General features: G+C 36.0%; 2 protein-coding genes across 2 annotated transcripts; one reads left to right on the top strand and one right to left on the bottom strand.

Moving 5' to 3' along the window:
- Positions 1 to 61: 61 nt before the first annotated feature.
- On the top strand, positions 62 to 3,967 carry LOC123871979 (thymidylate kinase). Its single transcript, XM_045916070.1, has 6 exons — positions 62 to 353; positions 899 to 999; positions 1,731 to 1,878; positions 2,493 to 2,610; positions 2,961 to 3,047; positions 3,787 to 3,967. Exons 1-6 carry the CDS (start codon positions 275 to 277, stop codon positions 3,878 to 3,880), a joined length of 627 nt encoding a protein of 208 aa, XP_045772026.1. The 5' UTR covers positions 62 to 274; the 3' UTR covers positions 3,881 to 3,967.
- A 13-nt stretch (positions 3,968 to 3,980) lies between these two features.
- On the bottom strand, positions 3,981 to 12,055 carry LOC123871971 (protein penguin). The gene is made up of 8 exons (XM_045916058.1): positions 11,566 to 12,055; positions 10,848 to 11,253; positions 9,477 to 9,604; positions 6,964 to 7,129; positions 6,383 to 6,559; positions 5,847 to 6,075; positions 4,816 to 5,018; positions 3,981 to 4,174 (listed from the first exon to the last, which is right to left on the bottom strand). Exons 1-8 carry the CDS (start codon positions 11,943 to 11,945, stop codon positions 4,001 to 4,003), a joined length of 1,863 nt encoding a protein of 620 aa, XP_045772014.1. The 5' UTR covers positions 11,946 to 12,055; the 3' UTR covers positions 3,981 to 4,000.
- Positions 12,056 to 13,271: the final 1,216 nt, after the last annotated feature.

The raw sequence follows: 13,271 nt of genomic DNA, 5'->3' as shown, positions 1-13,271 counted from the left end.
GAGAGAAAAAGTCTATGATGTGCGCCAATTTGCGCGGCAAATTGCTTAATGCTGTCAAAATATGTCAGTTTATGACTTTATGAGTAAAAACTAAAAATGTGTTTATATATACTCTTTGCTAAAAATTAGAAAAATAAACAGTAATTTTAATAAATACTAAAACTAAAGTATCTACTACTATCTTACATAAACTTGATTATTTTTAAGTAGTACTAATAACTCATCAATACCAAACCATCTCTTGATAACAAACAATATAATATCATAAATCATAATGGTTATGAAACGCGGCGCTTTGGTAGTTATCGAAGGTGTGGACAGGACCGGCAAGACTACACAATGCAAGAAGCTGGGTAAGTTGAGTGCCAGTGATATCTTTTAACGCTTTACCACCAAGCGCGATGAGTGGCGGTTTTAACAAGTTAAAAGAAGTAACCTTAGCGCGCTTTTTAACCCTTCCATAGAAACAGTTTATTTGAATTTTGCAAATTCAATGAAATTTTGTAGCCACGTTCATTTAGTTTGATCGGTTGATATTTAGATGTTGATTGATGTTAACCAAACTATGTTTGAATGGGAAGCGCCCTGGGTTACTACTCTTAATCCTCAACTATTATGCAGTCTCACGGTGTTCGTGTGATGATCCACTAAATGATCAGTAAGCGATAATCAGTTGGAAGTAACGATTACACGGCTGTTTCATTTAATTCAGACCAGACCAAATCTAAGCCAATTTAGAGACTTCGAATTAGAAATTGACCTGTGAGGTAAAGCTATTAAGCTTTAAAGTAGTTGGTTTTGTCACATTAGTAGTAGCTGTATTGACTAACTGTGGCCTCAATTTACAGAGTATTGCTGGCTTCCATAAATAAACTTGTACTTTTTTAATGTTTATCAGTTGAAAGTCTTCGTAGTAAAGAAATACCAGCTGAGTACACAAACTTCCCGAATAGGACTTCAGAAATTGGAAAAGTGATCAACAGTTATCTGACATCAAAAGTAAGTTAGCATGTAGCAAAAATTGAACCAAGTTTTATGTTTAAAATAAACTAAACTAAAGGCTAAAGCTTCTCAGAAGAAAGAAAAGTTAAAAGTAATTATTATTAAAAAAAAAATTCAAAATCCCACACCACAATGAAGCAACAGATTGGTGTAATTTTATAGTTAAAGGCTAGAAAGTGACAATATAGGCTACTTTTTATCCTGGAAAATCCAAGTTCCCACTGGATTCTTACAAATCTAAATCCACATGGACGAAGTCGCAGTCATCAGCTAGCAATGTCTATACGAAATTGAAAAGATTTCCTAAAATTATGCACTGATTGTAATGTTATTTCAATTGTGAGATAAATTATTACATAATACTAATTTAATAATTACATACATATAAAATACAATATATATTTCGTGAATACATTCACGAGCCACAATAGAAGAACTGACTTGTGAACAATAAAGCCAGGGATAGCCCTATGAGAAGAGTCTCTTGATGGAGTGACCTTCTCCAAACCCGTAACGCACTCATATAATCTGATTATAGTCGACAAATGACTGATTGCAGATAGCCTAGAAATATTAAAAAAAAAATATAAAATACAGCTGTAAATGGAATAGCTGAATTTTGGAACTATCCAAGATTCAACTACATTGTACTTGCTGTATTTCTCTATCACACATGTATTCCTGTATTGAAATTCCTGGAATTTTATATGTTCATATTGATTTTCCAGAAAGAATTACCAGATGAAGCTATTCACTTGCTGTTCTCAGCCAACCGTTGGGAGAAAGCTAACCATTTAATCAAATTGCTGGAAAGTGGCACCACAGTTATCGTGGATAGATATTGCTTTTCAGGTGTTGCCTTTTCTGCTGCAAAAGGTGAGAATTGTTGTCTCATCTCTTAACTATGTACAACATTTTCACTGTCTTGTGAAGCGTATATTTATAGGGCTAACTCTATTGTACAATCTGTAAACTAAAATGACAGGCCTAAATGTATTGCTATCCCTTTCATAATGCTCCTTGCGGACTGGGATAGCAAAAGATTTAGACCTGTCAATTTACAACAACAATAGAACAACAGAAATGGCAACAGAATTAGCCATTTTGACAAAACATGATCTTGAAACACCTGTCTAGTCATGATAGTGTGTCCACCAAGTTTAAGATAATATGGTTTACTATAGGAAAGTCTTATTTATTGAATGTTTTCACTGTTCAACTTTATATTTAAATAATCATTTCAAGTGCTTTTGAATTGCCAAGGAATGTACCACTGGTTCAGAATGTCCTCCCTAATAAGAACCAGCAAGAAACTCGGCGATTGCTCTTTTCTAATATTCAATTCACAATATTATGTTATAATGTATAAGTAATTGCAGTCTGATGTATTGCTGGTGTGAGTCGAGTCCACACTTTGTTATCATTTACATGAACAGACTGCAGATTTACAGAACTGCATCATTAACACACATTTTTTATTTATTTTATAGGGCTAGATGTGAATTGGTGCAAAGCCCCAGACGCAGGTCTGCCCAAACCAGACAAAGTATTCTTCCTTAATATGTCACTAGAGAATGCTCAGAAAAGAAATGGATTTGGGAATGAAAGGTAAATATTAGGTGACCCAAGTTTGATTCCTAGTTGCTAATGTAACTTTCCAGATTAACTGTCTAATCGGATTTTAGTGCTAGAGTATGTTTAACAACACCTGATTATTTAGTATTTTCAAAAACCTGACACACTGTAAAAAATTACACTTATTATTTTACTAGACTTATTCATGACTTCGTTCCCTTGGATTTAGATTTTTAAATAACCCATGGACATTTAAATTTAGAATAAAAAGTAGCGTCCTTTTCCTACTTCCTTCGAAGGGCATGTAAAGCACCATGTATGACTTAAGAAACACATGCTTTAATTTAATTATTTAGACTTAAATTAATCTAAATTGTTTGCAGGTATGAAGTTCTGGATTTTCAAAAAAAAGTAGTGGATGCATATATGCAACTGAAAGAAGAGAACTGGGAACTATTAGATGCCAGCAGGTAAACAAAGTTTTAGATTCATAAATGAGGAGCTGGCAAACTGAACCGGACTAGTCTACTATTAGGACACTGAAAAAACTAAGAGTACAATGCAATTATTGAAAGATAGATAGATAGAACACTTTATTGCACACAAAAACATGTAAATAAACACAAACACAGAAAGAAGAAAACAGAAAAAACAATTGTGTGCAAAGGCGGCCTTATTGCTTGGAGCAATCTCTACCAGGCAACCCTTGCTGAAAGGAGAAGCTAGTGTTGGATAGTACCAATAGTATAGTTATAGTATAGTTTAGTTAATAACAGTAGTAATAACAGTACTTATAAGCTTTAATTTTTATTAATCAACTATCCAATGCCTAGCGTCACAGTTCACGGCGACGAGAAAACTTCTAACAAAACGTAGAGGTTTCGACGTCACTGGCAGGCGTCAAATGTTAGTACATTTGATGCAGGTAACCCTAAAGTAGCCCTATTTTTGTTTGATTTTACGTCACCATAGTAATTATTATTTGACATAATATCGTCGATTTAGGATCAAACCGAGAGTTCACTCACTCTAGTTTACTGCCGGCGTGCATTGGTAAGTGACTAGGCGTCACTTATTGTATGTTGATGGTATTATGTCAGAAACTTAAACACAAGCGTTAACTGCAATAATTATTGCACATTTCAACTCAATCGGAAGATGCTCTTACGCATGGACAACCAACGGCCATTAATTTTATTTTAATTACAGGTCAATGGAAACGATTCAAGATGAGTTGCTACACAAAACAACTTCTATCATAGAAAACGTTGGAAACAAACCAATTGAAAAAATTTGGATATAATAATAATTATAAGACACTAGTTAATTTAAGAAATTAAAAATAAATGTGTGAATAAACTGTGATAGGCTTAAATAATATAAATTATGAATAAAAAATATAGTTTCATAACATAAAATTCTTTTATTTCTGAATACATTGTAACAACAGTTTAGCTCCTTCCACTGTTTTCTGTTTTAAGATATTTTCGTGCGGTTTTATTTTCTTCTTGAGTTTGCAGCCAATATCGACATTATTGTTTTCGATTAGCTGCAGAACGAAGAAACAGCCTCTATTTGTTGATAGCCAGGCTTGTAACTGGAAAAAAAAGTTACTATTGTTAAAATATCCATACTTCGCTTACCAATATTATAAATGCAAAACTGTGTGTCTGTTTGCTAGATTTACACGCTCCATCCGTTTAGCACAGAGGTAACTTGCATCCTGGGGAAGGACATAGGCTACTTTGGTCCCGGATTATCAAAAAGTTCCCATGGGATCTCTAAAAACCTATATTGACGAAGTTCTGGGCATCATCTACTTGATACAGAGGTAGTTTGCATCCTGGAGAGCATAGACTATTTTATTTTCGTCTTTTATTAGCAAAAAGAAAAAGATGCAGTTACCCAAAAACATCAAAATCGACGCAATTAGGCGTTTATGTAATCATTTGTATTCAATACATAATTGATTTCATAAAAATACTGAATCGTATTTTGGTTGGTTGCCATACAAAACTTATGTAAGCGTGTGCACCCATTCATATTTTTACGATTAGTATCCACCGCTGTGGCTAGAGTTACCACCGTACCGGCAAAGCCGTGCCGCCAGACGATTTAGCGTTCCAGTACGATGCCGCGTAGAAACCAAAGGGGTACGCACGGGTTTAATAAAAAATGTCATATCCCTCCCAGCCCACTTTCGAATGTTTTAGAACACTAAAATCTTGTGATACTTACAGTTTCATCAGAAATGTAGTCACAAATCGCTTCGCCGAGCGAGTCTGTGGCAGTCTTGTCCAAAGCAGCGAGTTTCTTCAGCGACATGTGGATCCCGGCGTCCTCTATGGCAAGAACTGTGGTGTCTTTGTTAGGCAGTTGCAGCACCCAGTTTGGATCGCCTATCACTGTCGCTAATGATTGTACGAGAGATTTTGATGTTTCTGAAAACATTACCAAATTAATGCATACTTAAGGCGATTGTGCACTCATCCATGATTTGACGGATCCGTTAAAAATACGAATCGAATGAGTAGGTAGTTAGGTATTTATTTGAATGACAGTCACTTCAAATCGCATTTTCAAAATCGTAAATGAAGCGTTGGATTCGGTGGATCGCCGGGCTAGAAGACTCATTGGTGAATAAGCACTGGTGAATTCTAATCTTCAAAGTTTGGAACATGGCGCAAAGTTGCCTGTCTATCGGTATTCTACAGGATATATTTCGGAGAGTGTGCACAAGAGCTTTTTGATCTTGTTCCTCCTTCACCTTTCTACCATCGTACCGCAAGGCTGCATTCGTACGTAGTTAAAATTCCTAGGAAATTCGTACGTGACGAAGCGATTTCCTTCCTCGTTTCTAATCCGAACTGCTAGGATATGGAATGCCCTTCTGGCATCCGGTTTCCCCTTATCTTTTAATATAGGTACCTTCAAGTCAAGAGTGAATAGGCATCTAGGCAAGCATGCTCCATCTTAGGCTGCATCATCATTTGCTAGCCGACCGATTGCAGCCAAGTTAGTTTATGAATAAACTAGCTGATGCCCGCAACTTCGTTCGCGTGAATGTAGGTTTTTTAAAATTCCCGTGGGAACTCTTTGATTTTCCGGGATAAAAAGTAGCCTATGTGCTAATCCAGGGTATAATCTATCTCCATTTTAAATTTCAGCCCAATCCGTCCAGTAGTTTTTGCGTGAAGGAGTAACAAACATACACACACACACACATACAAACTTTCTCCTTTATAATATTAGTGTCAAAAATATATTACCAATAGAGAGCACAGCAACTACTAAAGGCATCCTAGTCTTCTCAATCCAGAATTTAGGATTTTCTTCAATACTACTCTTTAGTGCCGGCAGTATTGCCTCTCTGAGTTCTGACACTCTCAGTTCTGGATCCTTCTTGGACGTCCCACTCTTGAAGCCTTCCTCTAAGAACGATGTGATGCCGGGGTGAAAGATGGCCGAATCTTTGGGCTTCATAAGCCAGTGTAAGGTCTGTAAAAGATATAGAAAGAATTTTTTATTTAAATAAACTTACAAGTGCTTTTGAATTATTGTCAAGTGCATCTACCATATTATCCAATCCATACTATTTGTTTGTTTGCTTGTTTTTCAATCACGTCGCAACGGTACAATGGATTGATGTGATTTTTTGCATGGCTATAGTTAAAGACCTGGGAGAGTGACATGGCAACATTTTATCCCAAAAATAAAAAACAAAGAGTTCCCACAGGATTTTTAAAAACCTAAATTCATGCGGACAAAGTCGCGGGTATCATCTAGTTATAATATAAAAGTTTACCATTAAACCTCGCTGGTCGCTCGCGACATCCTGTATGTTGCTCGCCAGTGTGGAGACGATGGTTTTCTTGACAAGCACTGTGTCATCAACGGAGTCAAAGATAGCAAGCAACAGTCGGTAGCCCGTCTTGTGTTTGCTCAGGGGCACTACATGCTCCTTCACCACTTTTAATATGGCCTGCAAAAAACAATTTATTTTTGACAATAACCAATTTTTTTGAATGTGAGTTGAACTCGCGTACAAAGGGGAATTGTCCACTGTATGGTTTTTTAACAGGTACTACTACTGTGATTTTTGGGCCAGCACAAATTGGCGGATGAGATGAAACCATAGAGAAAACTTTGAGATTGGGTCTCTTTTTTTTATGATATTTCTTGGCTATCTGCAATCAGTCATTTATGTGGACTATAATCAGATTATATGAGTGCGTTAACGGTAGGGTACTTAGAGATTGGGTCTCTAAGTATTGAAATAATATATACTCTATTTCGATGGAAGTATAAAATATGAACTGATAAAATTCTCTGGCATCCCATCTGCCAATTTGCAAAGGTCCTTAGGGTGAAACTACAACCACATACCTTTTTGTCCTTATTAGTCCCTTGCCACACACAGATGCAAGCAGCATTGACTCCTGGCAGAGAGTTGCTGAGAGGCACAATCAATGGGCTGAGAGCCGAGATCAGTTCAACCGTGTCCTCCGCACTGCACTCCCTCATGTAGTCATAAAGTACTGAGTGGAATAGTCTAGAAACACAGGGTTGTTGGGTTTGAAAAACGTTAAAAACAAAAGTAGCTCACTGACTATTGACTCATCAATGCCCAGCCACTCTTGGCCCTAGAAAGCTGAAATTTTGCACAGAGATTGATTTTATAATTTAATGGATAAGGACAAGTAATGAAGCCCAAAAATTCGAACTTTATTATTATGATTTATAATAGACTAAGCAGCTGTCACTGATGCGTCTATATCAGAAGTGCTTCAAGTTTTCCGAATGTTTGTCTAATTTATTCTTGAACTGGTTAACAGCTTGACATAACCACATCCTTGGGCAATTTATTCCACATATCAATGACTTTCTAAGCATGGACACATCGTGGCATACAACACAAGAGCCCAAACATGGCACACGTTTCTAAATTCACCCTATGTAGCTTCAACTGCTCCATTTATACATTCCCGCTAACATTCAAGTCCTGTAAACTAACCTGAGTGATTAAGCCGCAATGTAAATCGATTATTGCACTCGAAGCTGAATAAGGTGATTTTAGAAGCAAACTTGAACAAAAAATGGAATGGAGTAGTGTAGCACTATTAATTTTTGTTATTTCTTTGAGAGATTTTTCGTTTTTGTAAATATGAAACTATTATACTATATCTATACTATATACTATTCTGCTCGTGCTGATTCACTGACTGACTGACTGACTGACTGACTCATTTGATCACCTCTTCTGTAAAATTTTGTATGTTTTTTTTTACCGATGGTTTCGTATAGAGGACAAAAAATGATTCGGAGGAAAAATATGGATAGAGCTGATGATTGAGGATTTCGGTGAGGAGCACGGCCAGGGTATTGAAGATAGGTGGGGGGTGCTCGAACAAATGTCACTCAGAACTTCATCCAATTGACAGGGAGCTGAAAAATAAAACCAAAATGGCGGATTCAAGATGGGCCTTGAATCAAGATGGCCAAAGGCCTCCCACCAGCCATCCTAAACCAATTAAGAAAATCTCAATCGGCCCAGCCGGGAATCGAACCCGGGACCCTCGTCATACAATTCCACCGCGTTACCACTGCGCACTGGAGGTCGTCAAAAGATCTATCTATACATATAACAAAATTGTAGAAAAGTGGTGTCTGTACAATGGAAATATATAAAAAAAAGTAGCAGGGGTTGTTAATAATAACAACCCCTGCTACTTTTTTTTTATCGATGCCGAACCCGAAATTGTAATTAATTTTTTTTTGTCTGTTTGTCTGTGTGTTTGTGCACGCTAATATCAGAAACGGCTTATTCGATTTAGATACGGTTGTCACTAATATATTGTAGTAAGCTTCACTTAACATTTAGTGTTTATTTCATGTCAATCGGTTCATAAATAAAAAAGTTATGTCAATTTAAAGAATCACGGCGAACATTTTTAACGTACAGATACACGCCTCGCGCCTGAGCGTCCGTGGCTATATAAAGCGCACTGAGAGCTATTCCACGCGAACGAAGTCGCGGGCACAGCTAGTAATAAAATAAATGTGATACAATAATGGCCAATAGATTTTACATTGAACAAAAAAAAGCTACTCCACAGTTTTGTTTTTCCGACATTCGTGACGCGCCCTTCCATCTGTCTCTTTCCGATGTGCGTGAGAGAAAGGAATGGGAACATTGTAAATAATTTTAGATATTTCTAGTGTTTTCAATGGTTTTACTAAATATTTTACACTTTTTCGCATGTTATCTTACGTAAATAAAATTAACTTACCGGTGGTAAGTCACACCATCTCTTTTCTGCGTCGTTAACGTATTATTTTGGCACTTTTTGATCGCGCATTTAGGCGTCTTGACAGCTTTGCAGTCAACATGCGACTAATGAAGAAAGTGTGCTTACACCGAGTATAAGCACACTTACTTGGTCCCTTGTTATGCGCGCCAGTGCGATGTCCTTGCTTAGAAAGTCATTGCCACATATAAATAACTCTGATAGAGAATAAAGCGGATTTATTTTTTCATTGAGCAAAAACACTGGCGGTCGCTAGTTTTAACATTTCAGTACAATATAACACTAATTTTCTCAAAGCTATTTTCCATACCTTTTTTTATGAAAAAAATGTGTGTATCATAAAATATTTTGAACTAGATGATGTCCGCGTGGACATATTATGTTTAAAAAAGCCCACAGGAACCATGGATTTTAAGGGATAAGAAGTAGCCTGTGTTAATCCAAGGTATAATCTGTCTCCGATCCAAATCCATCCAGTAGTTATTGCGTGAAGGAGTAACAAACATACATTCACACACATACAAACTTTCGCCTTTATAATATTAGTGTGATTCTTAACCACAAATAGGAAACAATTTACAGAATACATACTCTCCATCATGTAAATTTTTATCCAAAATACGTTGTATATTCGCTTTACACGACTGTAAGATTGCCGATTTCATTTCAGGGCTGTCTTTGTAGGTGTCACTGAGCGTCTTTACCTTGTCGTCCTTTGTCTGTAATACAATAAACCATAATTTTTAAAAAAAACTTATTCTAATGACAATGATACTATTATGAGTGCAACATAATTTTAGAGTATTCACATCTTTTTCTTATCTACGTAATAAAAAAGGACAGACAAACCTAATTTAATTTAGAACTCCTTGCGACTTTTAGACAAAAGTCAAAATCATTTATTCAAAATAGGACTATTGTACACCTTTTGTTTGTTCGATCTATTAGATTTGAAAGATGATATTATAGTGGTGATAATTAATTACGTAAACTTAAAACTAAAGCTACAAGGGTTCCAAACGCGCCCAAGTCTGAGAAGAGCCCACAACAAACTTAACCAGGTATTCAAATTGTGAATTTAGAATCCAGTTGTGAGCCCAATTATTACCACTGTAATTAAATTAAAAATTCTTTCTCCACCCTTTTCAGCAATATTAAAAAGACAAAGATGCGTATACTCTAAATTTAGTATAGAGAAAAACTTTAGAATCTACACCAATATCAAGCTACCCCTACTTTTCTCACTTAAGTTGTGTTCAGTGAGAAAAGTATGTTTTACTACAAGAACAGCTAAATAATTGTAGACATGAGATTACTACGATGTTATGAGATAATACTTCTTCAACTACTTCCTAATACAAATCCTCAAGCAAATTTGAAAGTTTAAATGTAGCACCATGTTTTCAACAAATGTTTTAAATATTTTTGTTAGTAAATTTTGTAATATAATTCTAAATAAGACTTTTCCCCTTAATAATACTGAGAAATAGGCTGTCTCAGACAAAGCACTGCAGCAGTCCTAATATTCTGTTTACTAACATAGCATTGCGACACCCACAGGCCCACTTATTATTTTGCTTTTATTTTATTATTTTTTACTGTTTGTTAAATAAATTCTTTCGTTAAAGTCAATCATTTTGAGAATAAATAGATTATTATGCTTATGGTCACTGTAATAAAATACGAATATAAATTATTTAATAATAAATACAATTTAGGTAGCGACACTATACTATAAAAAAAATAGTAAACAGACTTTATTGTAGCTTGATAGCTAAAATGTTACACCACCTCTAATTGGCTGACACCCCATTGGCTAAAATGCTCTGTTGCACTAAGAATGCCATTGTCTGACCAGTCATAACAATTGATATTATCACAACCTTCATGCTAAGGTGGGCTGCACCAGTCTTCAAAAAAAATTTAAAGTTAGAAAAAACAATAAAAAAAATATATTCTTACATTCTTATACATATCTCCATAAAACTCTTGCTGCATATGTAGTTTCTCTTTCTTAGTTGCAAACTCTCCATATGCATAATCTAACACAGGTGCGCTTATATTATGAGTAGCTAAGGACACAATGTGTCCGAAGAATTTCTTTATAACTTCATGCCTGATAAAGTTAGTGCCGTACTTCAAGATACGTTTCACAGAATGGTGTGCATACTTTGATTGCATCATTGGTACCATGATTTCCATCAATTCTTCGGTGATCTCATTCTTGATGTCCTCAGAACTGTGTTTGAGTAGAACTTGGATGACTCTGCTCAGGTCGTGAGTCAGAGCTATTGATTTATATTGGCCTTTGACTAGAGAATGTAGTTCTTTACAAGCTGTGATTTTGAAGTCTGGTTTAATTACTTTTCTGGAAGTTTGATAAGATTTAAACAGTGATACTGACAAACATTTAGGCTTAATAATACACTTAACTTTTTATTTAATTAAATAAATAGGGATGGTGCCTACTGCCTACTAGTCAAACATGCAACTTTTTACCAATTGTTAAGACAATTACTTAGTATGGGAGCTTATATGAGATACATAGATGTGAAATCATGAATGTTTGATGTCCTTTTCATACTTTTAGATAAATCAATTAAAAATGTTTAACAGACTTAAAACTAAGAGTGGGCATGAATTTTACGAACTATAAAGGCCATGAAATAACATCAGTTACCTTTGAATCTGTGCTGCTAATAACTTCGCTTTGTGAGAGATCTCAAAAATTTCAGCAGTAGCCTTCGCTTTGCGCCGCTCTAGCCTCAAATTCTTTTTTTCTTTTTTCATTTCCGACCATTTAGGTTTTTCGCCAGGTTCTTGATTTTTGGATAATTTATTATTACCTTTCGAACTGTCGTTTTTACCTTTAAACCCAGGCTTATTGAAAGGTGCCTTACCTCCCTTTTTGAAATCTTTTTTTGGTTTATTAAAAGGTTTTTGCACTTTCTCAGCTTTTTCCTTAGCCGGCTCATCTTTGGCAGTATTTAACTGCACTTTCTTTTTCTTCGGCGGCGAAGCATCGCTTTCTGTAGATATTATGCGTTTCATTTTTTGCATTTTGTTTAAAGGAATGGGCAAATCAATCAATACTTAAATAAATATAATTTTGCACGTGTGAACTGTGAAGAACAACTTTGCAGGTTGTTTTTGGTTTTTTAATTTTTTTTCTTTTGAAATTATTATGACATATGAATGACATTGACAAATGACAGCTATACGGCTGAGGCACAGAGTAGGTACTTTGTAAATATGCTCTGATTCCGTAGACGGAATTCTGATTCTCTGAGGCATCCGCTCTATGTATGTTGCTCATATAGCAAATCATAGATTATGATTATTAGCAAATCCCGAACGAAAAATGGTAGTTAAGTTTAAAAAAGATGTATCTGCTGCTCTACCTGACGGCGTTTTCGGTAGGTACCTTTTTTTTTAATCTTTATATTTTGGGACTTTTGTCCGACACCGGTAGGTACCTACTTAATCGAAGCGTTTTTGCACGAGCCACGCTGAACGCACGACGTGATAAATTGCGGTGACGATTCTGAGGGAGAGATCTACAGAGCGCACTTTGACTTTGCCATGACTTTGCTTAGACTACTAAAACGAGACAGATTTATGTGGGAGATACATCTGGCTCGTTTGAACTCTTTCTAAGCAAAGTCAGAGTGCGCTCTATAGATCTCACCCTGAGCGCCTTATAGTTACTTCTATGGACGATTTGCAAAGAGTATATAAACACCATAGAGTAGGATTATAAAGGATTACTTACATAACACTACGTGGACCGTTTGTTTACTCATCCAGAGACACCGCAGTATAAAAAAAACCGGCCCCGTTTTCATGTATGGGAGCCTCCCGAAAGAATTTCTAATATAATATTCGGTTTTGGGTCAATGTTCTACACCAAATACCAAATCTTCACAACTCATTTCGTCTACGAGCTAGAAAACCGTGACACGCGGACAGGCAGCAGAGCAGGGCTTCGTTTTACCCATAGTTAAAATAATAATCGTTTCACCCTTTGGGTACGAACCCTGACAAGTAACAAGCCGCAAGTGCTGGCCGTGGGGTTGCGGAATTCGTGGGACGAACGATAATTCCGCACGAACGTCACGTATGCAGTGTATCGTGACTGCAAATCGTGCCGTGCGGTGGCTTGCTAAGAGTATGTAATCACTAGTGGCTTGTCTTGTGCAAAAACGCCCTTACGGTGATATGACAGTCAGTTTTTTTTTACTTAGCTATTTTAATACGTCTTAGATAATACCTACCTTACCCTTTGGGTACGGGCCCCTAAATATCATAAATAAAAGCATTTCAAACAGTGTCAATTGTTTATTTAATAATATAATTATTAAAATATACAATTTAATCTTAAATTAA

Source organism: Maniola jurtina, chromosome 14, assembly GCF_905333055.1.
Source record: "Maniola jurtina chromosome 14, ilManJurt1.1, whole genome shotgun sequence".
Taxonomy (NCBI): Eukaryota; Metazoa; Arthropoda; class Insecta; order Lepidoptera; family Nymphalidae; genus Maniola; species Maniola jurtina.
This window is presented reverse-complemented; position numbering and strand designations above follow the sequence as displayed.